The 26,211-nt window shown below is 40.2% G+C and overlaps 1 protein-coding gene across 1 annotated transcript in view; it reads right to left on the bottom strand.

Annotated features, from left to right (window-relative positions):
* Window positions 1-21,817, bottom strand: part of pdlim4 (PDZ and LIM domain 4) — a 46,782-nt gene extending 24,965 nt beyond the window's left edge. Inside the window, exons 1-3 of the mRNA XM_051401238.1 lie at window positions 21,527-21,817; window positions 11,622-11,773; window positions 417-498 (exon numbers count right to left, since the gene is read on the bottom strand). Of these exons, the coding sequence (XP_051257198.1) occupies window positions 417-498; window positions 11,622-11,773; window positions 21,527-21,628 (336 nt within the window). The 5' untranslated portion in view covers window positions 21,629-21,817. The remainder of the gene's footprint in view (window positions 1-416; window positions 499-11,621; window positions 11,774-21,526) is intronic.
* Window positions 21,818-26,211: the final 4,394 nt, after the last annotated feature.

Here is a 26,211-nt window from a genome sequence, read left to right as displayed (position 1 = left end):
AAACATTTTTAAATGGGAATACAAAAACACTTCTGACACCAGTGAACCACAACACTATTTGATGAACATAGGTGCATATATAAATCCATTGGTGTTGTTTTATTATAATAATGAGACCTGCTTGTCTCACTAGGCCAGAGACAGACGATCGTATTAAATGGTGGTCCAAGAGTCAACATAAGACTTCACCATCTAACTTCTCTGATTAGTTCTTTCTCTCATTTGTGGGCTGGTGAGTAATTTTAAGACTGTTTTCCAGCCATGGCCTGACCAAAACCCAAGCACCGAAACTCTGCGTTGGTAGCATGAGAAATTCAGGCAGATCAGTCCCGAAAGCATCCCAGTGGGTGTGAATTTGAATCTTAAGAAACCCTTGTGACTTGTGCTTTGGTAAATCCAGAGTAAACAGTGGTTACCTGTGAGTCAGGCTCCATGTAAGGGCTTGTCTTGCCATCTTCACTAACTGTTGGCGACCACACTCTGTCTCCTGATCCCGACCTGAAAGACAACACCCATGAGAGAAAGAGAGAGAGTGTCAGATAAATCTTTTTCCATCAAACACCCAAGCACTGAAGCATATAGTCATTTCTGCTGAGAAGCATTATTTTTCTTGCTGACAGGTTTTCCAAAGAAGATCCAGCCTATGAAGTGTAATTATTGAGTGTAAATGTCTAAAAAGACATTTTAAAAAGAGTGAAAGTAGAGACACTATTTACTTTTAATCCTCTTAGAATTACTGTAAACTGGGGAAGATGACGACTTTAGTGTCACACGATATCCCACTAACTGCTGTCCCCTTTATGTGCCAAAACACTCACATAGCTGCAGTTAACAAATCCCAAACTGTACTGGTAGCTTTGGGAGAGTGAGTGCATGTACATATGTGTGCGTGTGGATGTGGATTTGTACATTTGGCAGGTTTTCGCATTAGGAATGGGATAAAGCTACATTCCGAGCCTGGTATGAAGATAAAGTCATCATCGCATCATAACTCCACTGTATGAACTATCCAGTTTTTGGAACAACCCACTGCATTTTGGGCCGTGAATTCTGCAAAAGTTGTGATAACTGAATTACTGGTATCTGAGGCTTTCCCCCCTCCAGTATAGATTACCAGTGATGGACTCCAGTTGCATTTACTTATGAAAAAGTATGACTTACTGACTGGCAACAATGATAAAATACATAATTTACAGCACTGCTGATCGGTCCTACTGTGCATACATAAGCAGGGGTCCACATGATTTATTTCCGTCTTTAAAAGGCAAAATTACATGCTTTGGTGAAACTAAGGGTGTGCAAAACATTGGATTAATCCCCAACGGCATCCCTAACGGTTCACTTGCATTCTTCTTTTACTTTCGAAGTGATATGTTGAAGTATTGATAGTTTGCATGTCATATTAATATCCGTGGGGAATTCTTTGGTTCTTAGGATTGGCAGGTTTTTGTTGTCATGGTGCTGGCTGTAAAGTGGGAAAGCATCCAACTACCAAAAGGGTAACACAAGGACATCATATAGAGTAACTGAAGGACAGCGTGTCTTTGTGTGTGCAGTTCCTTTCACCCACCTACCCTCTATCCTTTCACACTTCCCTCCACAGAGACATAAAAACCATTAACCGCAAGTATGTGCGTGTGCATGGATTTGTCAACCCCACAGTTGGGAGAGTTGACGTCTAAAGAGATGAGGTCATCGAGCTGCAGCTGGCACAGCGTTGGCTGAGCTGAGGCAATGCTTCAGACATGAACCATGGAGGTGTTGCTATCAAGGGCGCTCTTATGAGGCGGCGAGTGTCTGGTGGACAAGCTACTGCGTGGGATGACCTGCCCCTCCTCCGCTTAATCCTCCACAATCCTGGGACAGAAACCCTTCGTGTTTTCAGATTGTTTGGTTTCGATGGTTACCGCACAAACAGCCTATTGAAACGTCTGAAAGTTCAGTCTAAAGTGGCCTATTTGAATTGACATTTTGCAAGACAGAAACATGGAATTTACCGTCCATCCATAATAATGGAGATGTGAACGCTGAGGCGTGAGTGGAAACTGTGAGAAACAGACAAGCTTGGGATTTACAGTGTTAGACTGTTGCACTCATTATACTGTAGGTCAGTCTGAAGAGGGGTGTCAGCTACATACTTGAAATCAAAAAAAAAATTCCACTTGAAACATGACCATTTGGACTTTTGGCTGTTGTTTCAGTTATAAGGCTTCATGCTTACAACTGGATGTAATGTAACACTTCAAACATTGACCAATGGACATATTTTTCATTTTTTGTTGATTTCCTCCAGAGGGGAAACGGTTTTGCATCTCAAATGTAACGTAACATTAATAACCACAGCAGACACACCATCTGCTGCACACGTTTGATCGGGGACAATGAACTGTATTGTTATTATGTGTTTGCCACTTTAGCGCGTCCTGCACTATTGAGTCAGTGTGTGAGGGATCAGGACCATCTGGGAGGGATCAAGATGCTGCTGTCCACATCAGACAAACTGCTGCTGCACATTCATCAACTTGTTGATCATCTCTGTAACCCTTTTCTTCTCTCTACCTCTTCTTCTTTCTCTCTCTGGTTTACCTTTCTATTTTTCTCCGTCTGTTTTTCTGTCTGATCCAAGGCTTGAGTAGTAAAACCCCTAGCCTGGAAATTTGATGATATATTAACCAGATCGCCATGATCTGTGAGGCTATAGGAAACTAGCTGTTTTTGATTAGAATCCAGTTGCAGACTGAGTGGCTTTCTCGTCCTTACTACTACCTCCTCTGTCTAGCTGCTATGCCAAGGAGAGCTCCGAGAGGACAAATCTGTGCACTCTGTCTTAATACAGATGACAAATGGGACAAGGGTGATAGTCCAAGGCTCATTCCTTAAGTGTTGTCTTTGACTTTCACCCACCAGCTCACCTTCTGCTCTTATTGTCAAACAAGACTGAATAGAGACAAGTGAAGGAAAAAGAAAAGTCAGAGACAACACATGAGAAGCAAATTTCTTAAATACATAGACATGTTCTCTTTTGGTAACCAATTTCCTCCTTCTTAAGGGAATTTAAAAACCAAGAGAATTATAAAAATCACATAACATTGACAGCAAAGACCATAAAAGTACTGCAAGAGAACTATAGAACTATAAAAAGGAAAGAACAAGGGGAGAAAAAACTCAGCCATGGAAGAATGAATGTGAATGGGTAACAGACAAACACAGATAAAGGTAAAAAAAAAAAAAAAAAAGAAAAAAACAACACATACAGGAAGAGAAGAGGATGAAGAAAGTCTCAGGTCATCTCTATGACTTTCCTATTCTTTCCTTTGGTCATATTTTCCCTTGCCTGACCTCCCCCTGCCAGGTTTAATTTCCTGATTGGGGAGATCTGGTTTTTGGAGCGGTGGATGAGTTTACTTTGGCTGCACAGGATCACCATGTTCAAGGAGGAGCGTGAGACAGACGGCTGAAAACCAAGTGCCCTCAAATTAAGATGCGGCTGATCACGGAACATTTCAGGGTTCACTTAGAGTCTTGCCTCGTTGCCTCACTCTGTCAAACCCAACTGAAAAAGAACGTCTTTCAGCCCCTATCAGACATCAGACATCACTAGAGCAGTTCATATGTTATTTTGTAATGTGAGAAGAGCTTAAATGCTTTCTCCTTGGGGAGTAAAGGGATCACTTTTTAAAGAAGAGTTATGGGGGTCTCATTAGCAGACCTGAGGGGGTCACTTGGAAAAATCCGCAGCTGGGTGATGACAAGAACAGAGCAAGAAGGAAAAAAGTTAGGGAGGTTTGAGCCCCCCCTCCTTTTCTGCAACACAGCCTCTCAATTGCTATTCATGTTGTGTTTAAAACAACCACAAAAAAGAGACCTTGGGAGAGCATGAGAGAAATTATGTGATGAAGGGATGAAGGAGGAGAAGGCAGTGGGTTTTGGTAGTGGAAGGGCGTGTGTGTGAGTGTGAGTCGGGTCTTTTGGAGGTTTCTTTTTGTATTTGTCCCAGCTGGAGTCCCGTGTTCCTTTGGTCCCATGCAGCCTCGTGCATAATTCCTCAGCTGTGAGTCACAGGTCCTTGAGTCAAATTGAGACAGCAGGGGCGAAATCTTCTAGTGGAGCAGACTGACTCTGTGTCTTTTCTCTGCCTGTTTTCTCTGATTCCTCCTGAATTCTCTGGCCTGTGTTTTGTTTTGATTTTGCTCTCAAGATTGTGATCAGATTTGTATTCCTCCCTTTGCAAGACTCAGATATGCAATCATACTACATGCATTACACATCACCTAAACCACCGGATCTTTGCGTTACCCCCTCACTACTGCATGTCTGACCTTAAGCCTTCCCTACAACTTAAATCAATCCCAAACTGAGATCCAAATCCGAACCTGCTGGTTAATGGGCAAAGACGTGGAGCTTGGGTGGAGCTTAGGCGGGCTCAATGATGCCTTATTACTGAAAACAGCAACCTGTGACGGCACCCACCTGTCACTCAAAGCGGCCGTGCCCCTAATTATGTACAACTTTAAACCTTAATATAACTGTGATCCGTGAGTTGTATCAAAATTCAAGTGGTTGTTTGGGGAGCTGCAGTTTTTGTTACTTCCTTGTTGGCTTCATTTGCCAGCCACAGAAGTTGTCACTTGGTTATCACGTGACCAACTTTACTTATTCAAGAGTAAAGGACTCTTTCAGTCACAGATGAAGACTGTGAGAGATGGTTGAAAGCTCTGAAAAAAACTCAACCTTTGGACTACTTTAATTTATCAATGATTTTGTTACAATTATTTTTTAGATTAACTTATGTTAATATAAACTAGAAGTGTAGAAAGTTATTTTACTGGCCTTGGTGGACCTTCCACTGACATCATTCATTCCGAGGTTTTAAAGGTTCGGCTCACCAAAATCATAAAAAAACTTTTTTTTAAAGTTATGGCTACTGGTTAGCCAGATTTCTATGTACCGAGGTTTATGAGGATATCTACCTTTTTCGTCTTCTGTTGCCCCAATAAAATGGATGTGAATGGATGTAATTTATGATGCTCTATTTCATCTGTAGAGAGTGTAGTTCCAATGAAAACTCTTCATAGTTCAGGTCAGTGAATCATTGCCTTATGTTGTTGTTATGTATGTGATATTTATATAAACTATGTAAAATATGGTTAATTCAATAAATTTCCATCCTGGAAGATGGCTCCCATTGTATTGTAATAGAAGCAAAAACCTGAGAGATGACAAAAGTTAAACTAGATGTTTAGATCTATGTCTTTGTGTTATCTGTGTGACATGACCCCATGAGCACTAAACCATCTGCTGTGCAAGCTTCATTCCAGCCTGGACTTAATCCTAAATTTCCTTTTCAACAGTACGTAAAATTGAAACAAGGACAGCAGGGTGTCCTTACTTCACAAGATTTTTTTCGAGTAAAAGAACAAGACACAAAGTCAGAGTAACACACACAGCTCAGGCATCATGACTCATTTCTCAGCACATTTAACTTGCCACCCCAGCAGGACTCTTTCCGAACAGCCTGACCAGCGTTGGAAACACACATCTCAACCACCATCATCTGTCTCTCAGGCCTCTGAAACCACATGGATTTCTCCAATATGCTCTGGCAGAAGGAAGGAAACTGCAGGGTGGAAGAGAGGAAGATGAAGAGGAGATATAAAAAGAAGAAATAGTGGATGAGTGGGATTTAGGTTTGGAGAGGGAGACGACAGAATGGTACATGGAAGTCAGTGACAAGGGATGTAAGGGATGAGGAGGTCAAAGGAAGATGATGAAAAGAAGAACACAAGGAGAAGAAAATGGAGGAGAGAAGGTCTCCTCCACAGCTGGTTCATGTATCCAAAGACTCTGTTTAGGTCTGAGGATATACAGGCCAAGCCAGGCAGACATGACATACTCCAATATGGACCCTGTGTGTCTGTCCAGGTCCTCTGACATTACAGTAAACTTGGACAGTGTGTGTGTGTGTGTGCGCGTGGCGGGGGTGGCGGCCATTTTTCCTCCCCAGCGAGACAACACAGCTCCATTTGATCATCAATGCCAGGAACTAACAGAAAGTAGCAAGGGTGTTTCACCTCACAGTGGAGTGTTGACAGGCCTGCATCAGTAGGGAGGCCTGATGGAAAATGGAAAGCTGTGGTAAGTGGTGACCTAAGAGTACTCTTTTGTGTTTACTTGTCCTTGTCTCTCCTTCTTTCCTGCAAAATTTTCTCTTTCATTCTTTTCTCTCCAATTCATTCGCTTCCTTTATTCTCTCAGCTCTTTCCTCACTTGACTGAAACATAAAACCACAAATCCCCCACGTATTGTTCGTTCCATTTCTGCATCAGTCTTCTTCGTTGGCGGTGTATAGATTAGTTTAATGGAAAAAGCTAAGTAAATGATGGTTTGATAAGAATAAAAATTATGTAAAACATTTGCTTTGACCTAAATAGTCACTAGATCTCAACACAACTGAACACCAATGATAGATATGTTTAAGGCTGAAACTGTTCTGGATACTTTATGTGGCCCAGAACCTCACAAGGATACTTTTATGCTGTTTTTCCTTTAATGTGTCACCCATTTGTAGTTTTTTTCTACTTATATAACAGACCAGACACAAATACTAGAGTTTAATATAGGAAAACAAGACTAAGAGTCTACAGCCATCCTAGTGGCATTGTGAGGCTGTACATTAGCACAGCTGGTGCTTTTAAGTAAATGCTGACATGGCCACAATGAGAACGCTATGATGTTGACGTTTGGCAGATATAATGTTTACTATGTTCGACATCTTAGTTTAGCATTGCACAAAACACAAAGTACAGCTGAGGCTGATGGGAATGTCCCCAGTTATTTGGTCATAAACCAAAGTATTGGACAAATTAAAGGTTTGGCTTGATAACGGCGGTACATGAAAAGCGAGAGGATGACCAAAGTTCCTACAATTAATCCTGAGGGAGACACAAATGTGTGTACCAAACTTTTTGGCAATCCATCCAATAGTTGTCAAGACATTTCATTCAAAACCATAAATGTCAACCTCATGGTAGCACTAGAGGAAAAGCCAGGGGAGTGAGTCTGGGAACCATTAATGGTTTGCAAAATTTGGTCTTAATCCATGCAATAGTTGTTGACATATTTCAGTATGGACCAAACTGGTGGACAAAGTGACCAATATTGCCATCTCTAGAGCCATGCCAATAGCATAGCTTTAAAAAAACTAGTTACGTTATGTTTTGGAATCTTTGCCCCAACATCAAAGAGCTTATAGAATTATACAGAAAAGTTTGAGTATGTACTGTATTATCCTTAGCCTCAGTTGACCATGTAATGCAGTTACAAGATGTGTATGACATAAAACTCAGACCTGATCGTAAGCAGTTCAGACAGATTTTCCTGGAGTTATCGAAAGGTATTTTGGAAAATGTAAGAAATCACTATCCGTAGTAAAAGACAATGCAGTTAATCACAGCAAGTATTAATGTAGGGAAGCACCGATTAATAATATCTAAAAATACATGAGCATTTTAAGGTTGACTTTTCCTTCAGTGACTTCTTTGTGGGGGAAAAAAAAAATCCACACAAACAACTGCAGCTGTCAGCCCAATTTTCATGAGGTTTTTTTATTTCTTATTCAGCTTTCATGAGCTTCTTGGGGCACCTTACCAGAAAACCCCTGATGCAGAGCACTCTTAAAATGCTCCATAATAGGAATTATGAAAAATGGGAGTTATGAAAGTAATAAATGCGAAGACATTACAAAGAAACATTCTTGTGTTACACAAGACCTCAAGCTCAGATGCATCCAGTGTACTGTAATTTTGGTTCACAGCAGACGTGTAGACTCATATATTTGTCCATCGGCAGCAACAGAAAATTACAGGTCTCTTGTTTCTCCCCCTATGACTCTGTGACTGTTTGGAGTATTTTATGGCGTAGTCTTTTAATGAGGGCTGAGGACTGTTGTCCTCTAAAATATTATTTTCTAGTTGAGTCAGCATGGATTCTTTGAGTCACTCCCATTTCTTTTTTTACTGCAGTATCAATGGTTGCACTTAAATAATCCTCAGTTATTCCTGTAGCCCACAACTGAAGAGTGTTTCCAATAATCCCCAAATCCCATATTTCACATCTCTTTCAATAACGACTCCCTAATCTTTTACATATGAAAATGACATCCCCATTGTCTGGATAATTATTAACATATTCACCAATCAGAGAACAGACTACCATGTGGGTGCTTTTTCATGGCTGATAGAATTTCGGAGACATTTTCATAAGTTTATCAGTAGCAGCCAAAACCGTGACCTCTTTTATCCGGCTTTTGTGGGTGGCTTTATTTTGTTTGTCTGCTCAATCATAGTGACCGTTGCTGTTTATTAACACGACTTCCTGTGCAGCACTTTTCCTGAGAAAAAGCTAACTCACACTTGGTGTTTAACACCAAATGTAATGCTTTAATCCCCCTGGCTATAGTTTGAAAGAAAGTGCTTTGGGTTAGACGTTACCCATACCCAGCCTTGATTTATAATTGACTTGGGAGAATGTGGGGGAAAAAGTCCCTCCACCTCCAGCAGGAATATTCAAAGATTATTTCAAAACTTGTGGTACTGTATGTCCTCTATCTCATGAAAAGAAACTCAACTCTGAGCTTCACTGTGTCATCTGTGTAATTGAATTTCCAGCAATGCGCCCAGCAGAAAATGCTGGCTGTAAAACAGCATTCGAGGCAGGGAAGAGCCCATGTGGATTTCTTGCTAGGTTTTTCTGATTCACCGCTCTTTCCCTTTCCTCTCATTGCCTTTCTCCCTGTCCACCATTGTTATCCTTCTCCCTTTTTTTAAACACTTTTCTCTCCTGTCTTGTCATTTTGACCAAATAATCCTAAACCTCTGCTTGAACCCCAGTTGCTCTTCCCCCCCTTCACCAGCAGTTCATTTCAGCTCTGTGCTCTGGAGCCAATGGTGCATGCCAATCTGTCAGACATGCCGTACCCTCCTCCTGTCCAGCAGCGCGGCAGTTCAGGCTGTAATTATTCAACCAATATACTGCGGAAAGGTCACATTCCAGCAGTTATGTGCTTTTTCTGCCTCTGCTGTGTTGCTATCTTGTCAGTTTAAATGGGAAATTAAGGAGGATGGATGAACAGCATGGCTCTGTCTGGTGGATTACTTGTGGTTATAATTCAATTACAAGGGATAATTATAAGAGAGTTAAAAGACTTCAAATCTGTGTTGACATAATGGAAAAGACATTCAGCCATACAATAAAAAGCTTTTTGCATTTACCCCTTACGGTAGAACTACGTCACTGAATTTGAATTGATTTTGATGGACAACAACAGAAACACTGTCAATCACCGAAACAATTTTAACTACTCATCTACTCTACTCTCTCATTACTGTTGACAAGAATTACACCATTTACATTACACCAGTTGAAATTAAGGTCAAGATCATAGGCTTTCCAAAAACAGTATAAATATTTACACCTAAAACAACATGGAAAATTATGCACAAGACATCTTTAATTATCCACTTGGGCGTAGCCATAAAAAAATGCATCTGTGATTAGAATATGTCAGTCGGTAGTATAAATGTGATAGAGCTCCAGTGAAGTAGGGAAACACAGAGATGCTCCTGCTTTTTATCACTCTGAATTACTTCTTACATTCTCTAATGTGTTAAACTTTGACTACTTAAAGGGAAATTTAAGCTGAATTTGACTACATTAGGGTGCAAGTGGTTTTTAAACGTAGGAGTGCCCTTATTTGTGCTTGTGCTGCTGTAGAGGAGCTCCCCTGGTCTTTGCGCTGAATACTACTTTATGTATCCTTGAATAAATTTACTATCCCTCTGTGGACAAACCACTTAACGCTCAGCCGCTCAGCTTGATATATGGATGGATGGTTTCTACTACAGGCTGGGGGGAAAGGGAGGGCTGTTGCATGCTAGAGTGCATACTATAAAACACAAATACAGAGCAGAGAGAGGGAGAGAAAAGTGCTTCTCTGTCTGAATTTTTAGTTCCTTCACGTGTGAATCTTTGCTTATCTGACGGGTGTGATTACTCCGGGAGTGATTCTTATTTCCACTGCATCTGCAAGTCAACTTCATACTCCAAACCATTACAGGAGAGAGGCTGTGTTGTGTGCTGCCCTAAAAGGAGAGAGCTGAAGCACCAGTTGGCAGTTGTCACTTGTAACCGAGGCTGAAACCACGCAGTGTTCTTCATCTGAGAGGACAGGATTCAGAGGTTGCCAGATGCGCTCTGCACTTTCCAGAACTCTGGCAACCCAAAGTATCCATCTAATAGAAATGTGGGAAGCAACTGACATTTCAGTTTTTCCTTGGTTATCCCCCATCTCTCTCTCTCTCTCTCTCTCTCTCTCTCTCTCTCTCTCTCTCTCCGTTATTAACTGTTTAGATGGATGATTTCCACTGTGTTATGTTGACAGAAACATGTTGCTCCTGTCCTCCGCCTAAGGCCAAATCATCCATCCTCACATACCAGGTCTAAAAAATTATTCTGAAGAGGAGAAGATCATTTTCCACCTCATGAAGTGGTAAAATGCGCAATATTGACCTGTGAAGTCCATTTGTAAAGGTCACTGTCTGACTCACTGTATGTACAAGCCTCATTGACTTTGACAGCGCTCTATAGGAGAAGAAAGTCGATCATTTAAACTATTGTAAACCTGTCATCTGTCCCTATGACTCGACTGTGCCAAGCTGAACAGACCCACCAGAAATAGAAACAATATGTGTTCCTGGACGAAAGGCAGTAAATGACCTTGGTCATAAAACATCGGTCAAGTTTCTCAACTCAATTGATTTAATGAGGCTAAGAGCAAAAACCATAAGCAGTCTCTGCTGAGGGTCAAAGCAGTGAGGACTGATTAGAAAGTGACTAATGTTCAACATTTCCTGATATTCAGTCATCCTCTGTGGAAAAAGGGCTGAATATAAAGTACATATTCAGAAGAAACAGCCACTAATAAATCATAAGTCTGTAAGCAATTACAGTAAACATACAGTAAACTACACTCTAATGATGTAGTAAACTAAATAAATCTTGCAAGGTAGCTATGTTTCATATGCATTATGTATAAGATTTTGAATATAAACATGTGCAGTACATGTGCATTTGAACTTTTTCCTGAGTGTGTGTGTGTGTGTCCACAATTCCAAAATTCCAAACTTGATGCAGCAGAACCAGAGATATCATCTTCCATGCATTCTTCGAGTCTTTGGCCCCAAACGACATTGACTCAAGTGACATCACTTGAGGTAATTTATCAGATTTCATGCAGATTCCTCTGGAGCCACAAAAGGTTTTCTACAACTTTTTTCACATATGCAGTCGCACTCCCCAAGACCTGTACACACTTTTGATGTGTTAAACGAGTGGAGTTCTGTTTTAAGGCAACTAAACTACTCAGTTGAAGTTAAGGAAAGATCTCAGGCCTAACAATCTATCCTTACCTCCTCCATAAGTGGTGCTACAGCAAGATCGTGCTAACAAGACCACAAGAGGTCGCTTATCAGAAAAATCTACACATACTGTAGGTCATTCTAAGGGTTTGATCAAATGACCAATGTTGTCCTTTTTCTGGTAAAGACAGTCTCGTATTTCTGTACCTGGTGATGTTGAGTGTGAGCTGCTGAGTGCAGGTTTTGATCCTGTTCTGAGCCTCCATGTGTGTCATGAGCTCTGTGCTGTCGCCGTTGATAGCCAGGATGGTGTCACCTGGACACAGGTCACCTTGGGCTGCCTTGCTGCCTGGTGTTACCTGAAGATAACATTCACACATACACACACACACACACACACACACACACAGACACACACAGACACACACACACACACACACACACACACACACACACACACACACACACACACACAGCGATTCAAGCACACCAAAGGAAAGAAAAGAAAGAGCTGTTATAAGTGGTGTCAAACCGTCAGTGATGAAGAAAGACAAAAAGAAAGAGAGAAAAAGAGTATTAGCGTGGGAGTGTCAACGCAGAGGCCAGATTCAACAAAAGCAGCTTTCTTTTGATTTATGTAATGTTGCCTTGGGCAGCAATCTAGGTTTACATTTTCAAAAGCCAGCAACAACGACACTGGGAAGTGAGAGGCCACTCAGAGTTTTGGAGGAGGTGAAATATTTGGAAAGAACTGAACAGTTTTATACGCCTGGCCTTTAGAAATTCAGTAAAAGACGAACAATGTGCAATTTTATGGTCGCTCAGCAATTGCATCAGACTAAACCCTCAGTGAATGATTTGAAGTGCAGCTAGTTTGACCAGAGTTTGCATAGGAACCTTGAGCCTCAACAGCGGTCTCTGTGTAATGTTAGCTTCATTTGCAAACATCTGCTCATATGTCCATGTAGCTTTTTCTCATTTGTCACTTGGACCGTTTTGATCTTGTACAACATGAAGTACATCCACATCGCTTTAATTTGGAAGATTATCTTTGAGCCGCTGGACGGTGAGCAGGTTCCTCTCTGTGATCCCTCATTCCAGAAACACACTGGTCTGTGGATATTTGAGCCCCACAGGGAGGCAGAGGGGTGAGGAGGGGAGAAGGGAAAGGGGAGGGCGGGGGTATGTTTCACCTTCACAGACACACTAAGTAACATATGATAACAATTTTCCATTATTACACACACACATACAATGTCCCTGCTATTTCCCGGCCTGCCTCTGACCGGCCGTTTGGTTATGGCTGACATAAATAAAAAGAAACTACCAATCAAATTCTCCATCATCAAACCAGAGTAAAACAGTCACCGTCATATGGCAGCAAGCTGCAGAGGAAAATACTTTTTACTAGCAATGAAACAAAAATGTAATGAAATGTGAACAATTGTCATCATGTCTCCGGTCTTCTTTGTTGCGCTCCATGTGCTGTCAAGCTATGACACGTATGAGTATTACTTTGACTGTATTTTTCCAACTATTAAATGTGAGGAGATATTCCGCAGCTGGATGCAATTGCTATAGTCACAATGTTTTTGGAGGATTTCTAAGCAATAATCTGACATTTTCATGGCATTCATTCATTCATTTACTGCTCCAAACACAAAGCCTTGAGTAAGGTTTACATATCTATCAGCAGAAAGTGCAGTTCATATTTTTATTAACACAAAGCGAACCGCCTACTAGGGCTGCAACAGTTATTTTCATTATCGATTATTTTGATGATTATTCTCTCGATTAATTGTGTAGCCTATAAAATGGTGAAAAATGACCATCGTAATTTTGTACAGCCTAGGTTGATGTCTCTCATTTTTTGTTCTCAAATAAATAAAACAGAGAAATTTGTCAAATCATCACATTTGATAAGCTGAAACCATCAAATATTTGGCCTTTTTGATTCAAACATTTCTTCTTAAAAGATAATTTAGGTGTCATAGCTGAAGAGCATTTTCATTAGCGAATTGTTTCATCTGCTGACAAACCAAATAAAAAGTGAACAAATAAATAAAAAAATATTCTTTTTTTTTTTTCACAAATCTGAAACCAAGTGTTTAGATTCCAGCACTTTGTAACATATTTGGAAGCTAAAAGGCTACAATGACTACCTGTATTCATAACTACAAGGGGAGCAGAAGATTTAGGATGATTTTCCTGTTAATGAACCCCTTGCAAGTCAAGTGTCGGTGATTAATCTTTGTCCTGTCATCAAGGTTTTAAGTGGATACCTCTATTTGAGCTCATTCTTGTAATGCCTAATAAATTGACAGCTGCACATTTAGATGTATTGTTTTTGGAACAGTGAAACCATGCGTTAAAATAACACTTACATCACTTAACAGATATTGGTAACCTAATCCAACATGAAGATATTATCTTCTGAAAGTCTGGCATAATGACAGGACCCGGGGAGAGAGAACGAGAATCTGCTTGTGCAAGAGAAGCAGCCTCACTAACTGGGAGGAGCGTTTTAAGAGCAAAGGCACACAAGTTCACGCTCCATGAAGTACTAATAGCTGAGTCGTGTGGTTCAAATGTGGAATTCCTAATTTACAGCCTCTGACCGCCCCAATGTTCCTGACTCAGTTCCGGTAAGCTGAGAGGTCAGAGGCATTGTGGGAATGTGTGTAAATGTGTGTGTCTCCGGGAAAGTAAACTCACCTAAACTGACTTTATTCATGGCATAAGGCAGAAGGTAAATTAAAGAGTGAGACTTTAGAAGCAAAAGCATGAATAAAGGTTTTTCTGGGGTAGTAAATGTAACAGATTCTTCTTCAGTGCATTTGTTTACAGCCACTAACTGGAGGTTATAGTTTACCCACGTCATTTAGCCTGACACACATTTTAAATGTTTGTGTGCGTGTGTCTTGGATTTGTGCCTGGGCTGTGTCATAGTGGACTGAAGTCCATGCACCCCCAACAAACACACACACACACACACAGACACACACACACAGAGTGAGTTATATTACCCCAGGGTCAGGCCATGAATAGTCCTGCATGAATCACACAAACACACACACACACACACACACACACACACCCACACACACACACACACACACCCACACACACACACACACAAATGCAGTGGTATGCCAAGTGCCACAATGGCATGACTGAGGCCTTTAATGGAAGACAAACATTCCTGTCTGTAAGGAAATGTAAGGATGGTGTAGAGTTACGTGGTTCAGACATCATCATAATGTGCTATATTTACCCTGCAGGTGAAGTGAATTAAATCTATGCAGCTTTGAATTTTCTTATTTCCTAATTAGGTTTTTACTCTCTGGCTTGTGCAAGTGGCTTTGAAAACCATACAAACTTGTTTTTGTATCCCTAACGTTTAATTTTTGTCTTCTTACTTACATGAAACCACTTGTAGTAACAAAAGCTAAGTGGTCCACTTCTACTGGCGTCATTTTCTGGCCAAAATAAAATGATCTAACTCAAAAATGAGAGATGAGAGTCGATCTGAAACCCAATGGCGTGTGTGACTGCAGCTAATAAAGAGCTATCTTGGTGCAGGCTGACGATGGAACCAAAGCTGTTGTAGGCAACAAAAAGTGGTTTCTAGATCACTGTGGAAGGGGAGAAAAAGAGAATAAACTAAAGAAAGTGATCCAACTTTGATAGAAATAGTAACTTAGCATCACATGGTAAAAATTAAATCCCATTTTCACCCGGTAAACCGACCTCAAGCAGCTGCGGACATTTTCGGAATTTGTTAAAAACAGCAACAAAACAGATTTGTTATAACATCTGATAAACCCCTCAGTACTTGTATTCTTTTCAATGACAATACAGTTGAATCTAATCTAATCTTGCTGGTAACAGAAAAATGAATCACACCACTTAATGCACTCTAAATAAAGGTTTCGGGAGAAACGTTTCAATTCAATTTGAGTTTGTTTGAGGTGACGCAAAAATCACAAGATAACTCTAAAGCACTCTCTTTTAAAACAATTAAAATTGCTTTATTGTCAAGCCAAAACGCGACAATAAACAATAAAGGTTATAAATAAATTCTTCCAGAGTGCTTTGGAATTTTCTTGTGATTCTGTGACCTTATATACTCTATGTCTTATTATATAAACGTACAATGTTAAGCAACATGTTTTTTTCTTTGTGATGAAGGTCACATGCCCCCATAATGGATTTGATGGTTATGGTGCAGAAAGCTACTTCCCTGCTCGTTGGGAAATCTAAACAGTCACATCATTTCCATAAGGGGCTGCTCCACAAACAGTGACATAGTTAATTGCTAACAGATAAAAGCGGTTAGCAAATGACAGCCTCACGTCACACAGTGTCATCATGTGGCACGCTGAGGCCTGATGAATGTGTGGTTTCACTGTGGGCATGAGAGTGAAACTGAGCACACTGAAGGAAGGAAGGAATGTGTGGGAATGTTTGAGCAAGTGCATGTATGTGCACTGTCTACGCGATGAAAGCGGCAGCAACACTCTCACTCCAGTGTTAATCAGCCTCAGTGCAAAGTTTTCTGTCATGTCATCACTGTTTGTGTCTGCGCATCCTGTCTTCCTCTTTTATCCAAGATCCAAGCCGTAAAAAATTCAAAGTGCATTTGCTGAAAGAAACCCCCTGACCTTTTGTGGATTTTTTTTCCTTTATCAGTGATACGTAAAACACATATTCAAACAACTTCTGTTCTGCATGGACATTTACGTTATCACACAGTACAGTTGTTTTATTATTATATTAGTAGACAGGTTTTGTACTTTTAATTAAATTCAAGGGAATTTAAGTGTTCCTTTGTCTGATTATATTATAAAGTGTAGTTAATAGTTAACTCATATTGAAATATAGCCAATTAAAAACAGACAACACAACAGTTACATGTAACCTAGATGCCTAGATATGTTTTGACCAGCTAATCACCACTTACTGGCTGGTTATTTATACGCTTTAAGCAAGAAAATTGTATCACTTCCAAATGTTTTTCTCATGCGTGAATTCCACAGAGACGCTTTCTGCTGGGTGGGAGCGCTGAGTCGCACGTCTGAGAGAGAGAGACAAAGAAAATAATTCCTGGCAATGTGTCAGACGCCTTTGTTTGCTTGCTGGACCTGCGATAGGAACCATGGTTATGACCTTCGTGACGGAAAGCCGTTACATAGCCTGGGGTGTGAGGTTTTGACTGGAGTGTGATTATCACACTGAAACAAAGAGACTGAATCTGCCAAGACCAATAAGCAAGCAGCTGATGATTTAATATGTGGACTTTAATGAGAACACAAGAAAATGGGACAGTCACATGTGATTAATTGCAGTCTGTAATGCATTTGTGTAGGTGTAGGATGAGAAATTATATTGCTCAACAATATTAGTCATCAAAATGTGTGTAGAAATCCCTTTAAATCTTATGTGTAATGTGATTAGTTATAATTCTGACTGGTTCAGCTTTCACTGAAGAGATCCCCATACGTCTTTCTCACCATGTTATGCTTTAACATGTTGTGAATGATCAGAGGGCATCATAAGAATCACAGTTTAGATTCTTGTCAGCGAATACATTGGAAAAAAACATGTTTTTTTTGTGGCAATACAAGTCAACTAAGATGACATGAGAGCTTACAAGGAAAAGCACATGACTACTCATGTAGAGTTGAACTGCAGGATGCTTTTTTTAATGTAATAAATGTACAACAAAGTGACCTGCTGATTTCCAAGTAGTCCTTGTTGACCAGAAATATACTCATCAATCACAGAGAGTCAGTTTTGTACATCAGATAAACCAGATGAGCAGGAAAAGCTCAGCAACAACCCAAGGACTTTCATTGTTCTCCTGCCCTACTGTTTCTGGAACTCCATAGTGCCACTGACAACAGGATATTCTTCGAGAGTACCATCTGTTTATCTTTTGCTCAGTTTGTTGTGGAGATGCAGCTCATAGCATCTATAATTCTAGCCTGGAGAAAAAGAGAAAAGAGCTGCCAGAGAGAAGCCTAAAGCTGACAATTAAAAACAGCAGTACCAGATGAAACAACCCATGTGGCCTTAGGTCACATGTCCTGTCTCTGGTATGTGGCGGACAGACGTACTGAGAGATTAACGGGTACAAAGGACAGTCAGTTCATTGGAGGTGTAACTGAATGCAATCTAAGTTATATTTGCTCTTAATTCATGTACTGTGATTTAAAGGCCCTTAAAAAAGTTTAACAAATTAAATTAAATAACTTGATATGACTAGAGGATTCTCTCTTAACGCTATCACATCTATAACCACTCCATCACTGTCCCCCCAATCACCGACATTGAAATCACTTAAAGAAGTAAGGGATCTCTCTGCAGCCTGGATGGACACGAGGAATGATTACAGCGACTACATGGACAGAAAGCGATCTGTTCCAGTCCTCTAAGTTAGACTCTGATCCCATTCAGATGGAAACACAAGAAGCCATGGAGAAAACAGTAAGATCATTAATGTAAGTTACTCACGGTATGTAAAATGAGCTACAGATGGGGCAATAAACTGTTAAAACATGGATCTTCATAAAGAATAAGCCTTTCTGCTAAGTAGATTATGTTTAGAGCTCAAACAGTTAGTCAATAAATCAATAAAGTTATTTTCCCTAGTTCCAGATTCTAAATGGTGGGGGTTTGCTTATTTCTTTTGATAATGAACTGGATATATTTGATTTAAGACAGAAAAACAAGCCATTTGAAGACACCATAACAGGCAAAAATACAATTACAGGAATATGGCCAGTGCAAAAACCTCTAAATGCACAATACAAAACAATAGTTGTCTCAAAGCTGTACAGACCAATTCCCACCATGCACCCTCAAGACAGAGCACACAACAGGGAGCAGGGTATAAAGTGTCAAAGGAGAAGGTGATTCTGCGCACTGCTCAGGTAATTATTTACCCAACACTCAGTTGTGAATTCCTGTCCAGAAGCCGAATATTTGCCAGTTGGCAGGACTGACAAGCATCCTGCGTCACCTTCCGCCTGGACGTCGGTTTGACATCGTTTCACAAAAGGGCTTATACCGCAGCTGCCATATTCAACGCATCCTCTCTAAATGCTTCTGCAGTTACATCAGTGATTTTTATTATGGTTCTGTTTTTCCACCGCTCATTCTCTCGTATGCACACTAAGCCATTTAACAGCCTATCACTGCGTGCACACACACACTATCAGGGCAAATGTTTCCAGAGTCAAGTAGACACACCATTAACTGGCTAGAGTCCTAATGGGCTGGCAGGGGACTAATGGGCTTATCCTGGAACATTATCACCTTAAGCAAAAAAACAGCTGCTGCCATCAGAACTTGTTTTCTGGTATTTACAACTTTCACTGCCTCCAAGTGCAGGTGTTTCTTGGCATCCACTTTTATATATGCAGAAAGACGTGGCGGAAGAGGGGAGGAGATCTGTCAATCACGCAAAGTAGAGGTATGATTCCAGATACTCAAAAACAACTATGAGATCTGGCCTTTGGGTTTTGTCTTAAACCTTCTCTTGACTAGTTATACAGAGCCAGCAGACACTGTTACACCATTCAGGGAGTTCTGGCTTGTAAGAGGTTTACATGATCCTAAAATGTCCCCTAAAGAGGCATTTTGGACACTGAAAGACATAAACTAAACTTTCTGAAACACTCTTTCTCTCCCTCCATGTATCTCTCTCTGTCACCATTCAACACATTGTAATTGCTGTCTTGGGCATGCACTGTACAGCAAGAATGCAGCAAGCATGTGATGAATAGCCAGTTTAGGAGATACTCCAGTATATCAGCAGCAATGAATCACATCATGCTTCAAACTCAAAATGCAACCAGATCCCATGAGGTGAAGCGAGAGGATTTCTTTCCCACCATTTTTATTTTTTTCATCACTTTCCTCGGAATTATATCCCCATTTATTTGCTCACGTAAACCAGCATATTAGACACCAGGATAAAACAATTATCGAGTTCTGCCAATAAAACACATTTTGTATTGTCAGCGGATGTTTCAGAGCATGTGACGTCAATTGGACATTGAACTGCTCTGTAATAGCTGGTAGAAAGCAAAAAAAAGTGGCAGTGTAATGCTGGGTCTTGCTGCCAAGAGACTGTGTGTATTTATGCCTCTGACATTACATATTTTGCTAAATATGCTTGTATCTCACCAGCTGCTTCCTTCTCTAATTTTCAAGCCAAGATTTAAGAATTAGCCAAAACTCCCCTATCTACTCCGTGCGAGCGCTGGTTTTTATTGCCATCTTTTCTATGTACTTTCTGTAAAGTGCAACCTGTAATTAATTTCACTGATTCCATCATCATTGTGTTATGCAATGCTCAGAATGCTAAATAATTCCCTGTGCATGCCATAGTTTTCAGATTGGCAGTCATGGAAGTATGCACCAATTCAGAAATTGTTGAATCACTGATATTGAAACCAGTTGTATAAATTAAAGAAGTTAGGAAGGTATGCATCACAAAACCTGAACTGATAGTGTAGGTTTTTCCTTTTTCCAAATGAATTCTGGACTTGGTCATGGTGGAAACTCTGGTTTCTACTACTCTGTGCACTCATAGAGACAAACTCAAACATGAAGATCATCAAGCGTGAGGTGAGTAACTGTCCACAGAAAGCTGCGTTCTCCAATGAGCCTCCACTGAAAGAAGACATTGAGGTGAGGGACACAAGGAGTTGGGAGTTTACTGATGCCATATTTGATGATCTGGATTTCTAATGTTGCAAAATTCCATCACTCTGCTTTGGAGAAGCAATGTGCCAAAAGTGAGTCTTAAATATTAAAACCACAAACCTACAGACGAACAACTGTCAAGACTTTGCACACAATGTGAGTCAAAGTATACCTCATTGTTGCATCACAACTCTCTTTAGAGATATACTGGTAGGTTTAAGAACAGAGAGCACTTCAGGTGACCTTCGGGGAGTTCATCTGCTTCTCTCAAAGTCGTTAATAGCCCTCCATAAATCTAAAAATTACACCTCTAGTTTGAAGTGCTAGGGCCCTGTAGTTAAAGGGTCGGTTTGGGGCTGGTGATACAGCTGAGCACAACACCTGGAATCCCTCAGCAGCACCAATGAGCTCTGATGAAAAACAAATGTCAGCACCCCCTCCCCTCCCCTCCTTCTGCAAGCCCTGCAGCAGGACCGTGCTGTGTTTACCCTGGCCAGGATGAACTGTTGGCTACTGCCAGATCCACTGCCAGCACACTGACTCTTGACCCATATTCTGAGGGTCAGGAAAGTTCATGAAGCTTTGTTAATATTACCACTACTTTAACTTCTACTGCCACTGCTAGTAATATTAAGAATAATTAAATAACACATAAAATAATACAGTAATTATGATCATTTCCTGAACGAAGGATGTTCAAAAGGTCTATATGAGACTGCCTGACTACAGCCTGAGGGCACTTACTGACACATGGTCAAAATTTGGAAAAATAATCATAAATCAAATTAATTTAAAAAAGTAAATAAATGAAATACATTCTTAAGAATGTATTTAATTTATTTACTTTACAATATTAAGGACAAACTCCTTGAACCAATTGACATCTTTGAGGGGGTATTAAAACATTGACATTGTAGTTTTTTTTTTCAAATTATGAAACAAGTATAACCATATTGTGTTGTTTTTTCTCCCATCTACTGAAAGCTTACAGTATAATTGATCTGGTCGGCCAATTGCAATGACTCACTAAATTGTACTGGCAACTTTAGCTGCCAGGAATTAGACCGAACCGTCTGTCAGCTTTTAGAGTAAAGCTCCTGTTCATACACTGTAATTACTGCCGTTAGGGTTAACAGACCTTGGCGACCTCTTATTAATTAATTGGGGCCAGTATCCCAGCTCACTCACTCAGTCACTCAAACTTTCCCTACTACATCCTTTGCGCCTGCTAATTACTGTCACTGTGCATAAGTAGGGAACGGTAAAGTCAGTGAAATGGCTGTAATAAGGATGATTATGATGGTTTCAGGTTGGAGAAATTTGCCAAGTTCCACTTTGCGCGCTGCTCAATGAATGAATACGCAATCGAAGCGGCAGACAGCGGAGTCGGAACCTACCCTGGAGATGGTTAACGGCGTGCTGAAATCCCGTCCTCCCACCAGTCGAAACCCCCAAGGAGAGGGTCCCTTTAGTGTCACGGTCTGGGGCATGTTTGGCATAAAGACAGCGATAAAGGAAAAGGCTGGATGACAATGGCAGACAGAGCCGGGTCAGCGTCCTCGGTTCCTCGATACACGAGTGAAGAGAGAGAAGGGGAAAAAAAACCAGGCAACGTGAAGTAGCAAGAGTCCTCTGCCTAGCTGCTAGGCAACGCTGTCCCGTCTGAGAAAACTTTCCTCCTCTCTTGATTCAACTTTAAATAACGAAGCCGCCTCTGACGCGGGATGACGGGCTGTCCTGCCCGCCTTCAGCCGGTCGATGCGGAGTGGGAGGGGACGGAGCTGCACTGGGGGGGGGAGACCTGTTAGGGCTCTGACATGTCAGCTGTCAGAGAGTCACAAAGTTCACAGTGGGGGAAAAGGATCGTTTATTTAGTTAAAAGTACTCAACAACAATGTAAAAAAATGTTACTTAAATAAACATGTAAGTATAATCAGGCAAAAAGTAAAAGAAGTGCAAGGAAGTTTATTTACTCAAGAATTGTACTTAAATATCATTTTCAGGAACTTGTATTTTACTTAATTAATACAAGATAAAGCTACATGGCAGTATGTAAAATTAGCCACACTTTCACCAGCTGCAACATAAACATTATGGGTACACATGAATGCATCAGTATTATATTCATTCACATTCTGACATTCTGTATTTTAAGTATATTTTGATGCTCATACTTTTGCATTTTTCTCTAAAGCAGCAAAAAGAAACTTTCATTTTGTGTGATTATGGCGGCCCCTGTGGACAAATGCGGTAGCGTTTCCACCATGGCAAGAAAAAATATAAAAAATAGCCAATTTTCTCACTGATGGTCTCATGTGCTCATATACATCATATAGTGGCATTAATGTTAAACTGAGACTGTTTCATAACCAGCTAGAAACTCCTTGTTGTAGGTTTAAGTACAATTCTGAATAGAGGACTTTCACTTATTTCTACATGCTAATATAGCTACTTTTATACTTTTATGAGCAAATGTAACTTTATATGTTAACAAAAGTCATACACTATATAAACCTTAAGCCTCACCAGAAAACATTTAGATTTAGTCATTTGTTAGTCTATGTATTAAAACGTAGTCAAACTGATAGCTGATGAATATAGTACCTACTGTATATACTGGCCAGTAATTAAGTGATCTTTTGAATTAGACATGTATCCATAGCTTTTATTATACCTTCAACATTGCTGCAAGATTGTCTGAAACTTGCTCTTTAAAAAAATAAGTTTCACAAATAAATTAAGGACAAACAAAAGGAGCTACACTTTGTCTTACCTTTAAAAGTAATTTGAAATTAACAGATTTACAGGAGATATACAGTCAGGCTAGTCGCTCAGTGAAGCTGTACTCGAGGTCATGGAGCTAAATGCTAACGTAACGTCAGCATGCAATGCCAGTCCTGATGTATACTAGATATAAATTTAACCATGTTAACATTTGCTTATTATGAATAATCACATACATAGTCTGGAGGGTCGAAGTTGATACAATCGGTTCTGTGGAGGACATTAATATCTGTACCAAATTTCTTGGAAAATCCATCCAACAGTTGTCGAGGCATCTCACTCAAAAAACAACAACCCAACAAATTGACACTGCCATCCATAGAGCCTCGTGGCTAGCGTGACTAAAAAGAAAGGAAACCATAAAAATGGGCTCACATAATATGCTGGCCTTTGGGGATTGTAGGATAATCTGGACATGCAGTTAAAACTAAGGCCAGTCAATAACTCAGTGATCAGGGTCTTAAGAAAGAAGCCACAAGGCCTGAGTATCATCCTCAACAGTGAGGATGTTCTGCTGTAATTTGGATGCCTCACTGGCAGAAAAGACCTCTCCCATTAGTCGGTGGATATCATAGTATCCTCTCTGCCCCACTTCTTGATTCTTTCCTTTCCCCAGCCAATTACAGTGTGAGTCACTGAGCTGGAGTACGATATTTCTACTGCAGAGGGAATGATCTCATAGACATTCCTGGGAATCTGTCTTTCAGACAACTGCAGGCATGTGGGGCTCTGTCTGTGGGTCTGAGTCAATTTGAGTCAGACACTAACCTATCCCAGTGTAAAACAGTGGCACTGATGTCCAACCAATTAGATTTCAACATCAGCTCTCATCATCAGTGCATCATGAGTGCCAGTGTTTCAGAAGCCTTGTATAAAGTTTGTACAATGAGCTGCTGTGACACAACGCTGAGTAAGTAATAATTTGCTGCAATGATGAAATCCACGTGATTGCTTTAACAAAAGAAAACAAACGAGAGAGAATATGATCAGATGATGTCTCTCCAAAGTTGCTGTCAGATCAATTCAGTAAACCTAGAGAAACCTTCTCCCAGGACATCAGGATTCACACAAGCACAAAATAACTGACAAACAATCAATCACAGGCTGACATTTTAATTGTTTAAATACAAGTGGAAAGTAAGCACTTTATGGCCACATTTTGACAACAAAAGTTTAGGAAGAGCATTTCAGAGTAAGAAGAAACGAAAGAAAAAAGATATCCATACAGTCATTTGTATAGACATGTAAACAAAGCTAATAATCATGTTTCAGAAGGTGTCACTAAACAGTATTTACAGACAGCTTCTTTACTTCTAACCCAGGGTACATCAAAGGATGACTAACCAAAGAACAAGAAAGGATGAGAGGGCTATAGTCTGCACTGGAGATTTATTGAACATATGAACAGGCTGACGTTTCGGATATGAGTCTTCTTCAAAGCCTGTTCACAGTAAATCTAAGTCAAACTACAGAGAGCTCCCATCTCTCTGTTCTTTTCTCCCCGGATGGTCATCATTCCACATACCCTTGGCTATGAAGTCCTTTTAAATCCCTACAAATCTATTTACTCTCTGATTTTGCCTCTGTGTTATGTAGCCAAGACGAACCTGAAGGGGAAACAGGTAGGGCAAGCGGTGTCGTAATCATGAGCTGTCTGCCTCCGTCTGGATTGTCTCGGCTGTCTGGGAGAATGATGTCATCTAAACTGTTGCACAAATGTTGATTCCTCTTGCTAGTAAATAGAGTCTAATAATTATTGATGTCATCAGACAATACCCAGGAATCTACAATAAATTTATTTTCATGAACTGAGCAAAAAGTTTACTGACAGAAATTTATTTTTAATAGAATACCATCAGTTTTTAACATTTTCATTGGCCCAAAGGCCTTTCAACACAATTGCAGTTGCACAAGTTACTACTTTTACAGAATTGATACAATGGGTGCAGTAAAACCAAAATAACACTAATATTAATTCTATTTATGAGAGTAGTATAAAAAAAACTCTACATGGCAAAGTGAAATGATTGTATGTGGTGTAGCTGAAGGGCACATAATTTAAATGAACATTGGATTCAACGACTGTGTAAAGCAAAAGGAGTCACTTGTAGTGACAACCCCACAGATAATTATAACCTGACTCTGCTGTTCCCGTCAGCTCTAGCCTCTTTCAGCTCATGGTTTTGGTTTTAAGGCCAGCAACTTCACTGTTTGGTTCAGTCTCACTACTTTCACCAACCCTGTTTCCAGCAGCAACAGGCAGCTGTTTTCTGGGAAAAAGCTCAGATAAACCCACAGCATGCTACTCGCATAGTACTAAATGGCAGACAGACAAAGTTAGTAACTTGCTGGTGAAGACAGTGGATGCATCTATAGCTAATGAGCCATGTCCGTCAGGAGTTGGTGGAGACCAAAACAGCATGACAGCTAAAGTTGGACTTGAATTTTATCATGAATTCTAACATTTTTACATGTCTGACAAATACGTGTAAATAACACTTTAAGTTAATTTATCAGTATTGTATACCACTTGTTGTGCTGCCCTAAAGAGGCCGTAAAAAATCAAAGTTAAGTTTGTAATTAAAACCCAATTTTTATCATTTTAATAGAAGAATCTCATTAGGTGCGGGGTTTAGAATCACTTCTACAGATGTGACTCAAGTCCAGAAGTCGGCAGCAGTCAAATCATCAGATGCAGCTCCAGATTGGTAACATCTTTGCTGCATTAATAAAAAAACACAGCTTCTTTACCCTGTTTTCCAGCTCACACAACATTTGGTAGCTAGCTCTATGTCCCCTGCATTTGTAATGACACCGGCTGGAAACAATAGTGCCACTCACTGAGCTGTGCCCGGAGCGCCCCATGGGGAAGCAAATAGTTGTAGGGAAATCATGAAGCTTAATTTCTGTGGTTGCAATATTGCTGAGTCAGAAATGAAAAACAGATGATATCACTGAATGAGACCACCACAGGCCTAAAGCTATCTCATAAGAATGCAGATTTACACACTTACCGTCTGCAAGTTGATGTGATTATAAATAATTCATAGAGAAGAACAACTGATACCGAAGGAAATACTTTATATGAAGAGCATATCCGCTTCTTTCACAATTATTTATTTTATCATTTTAATCCCTAAATGTTCTTCTCAAGTTGCTAAATGGGAACCAGTTTAATGTGTTTGTACTGAGTAGGTCGTACAGGTAAATCCCTTTTAGTGTATGACTATTTAAGCACTAGCTAAAGAGTTTCTATCATTTCCGGACCAAAGTACTTGCTTTATAATTGCATTTTAGT

This window comes from Dicentrarchus labrax, unplaced genomic scaffold, assembly GCF_905237075.1.
Source record: "Dicentrarchus labrax unplaced genomic scaffold, dlabrax2021, whole genome shotgun sequence".
Lineage (NCBI taxonomy): Eukaryota > Metazoa > Chordata > Actinopteri > Moronidae > Dicentrarchus > Dicentrarchus labrax.
Note: the sequence above shows the minus strand (reverse complement) of the source record. Positions and strands in the feature narration are given on the sequence as shown.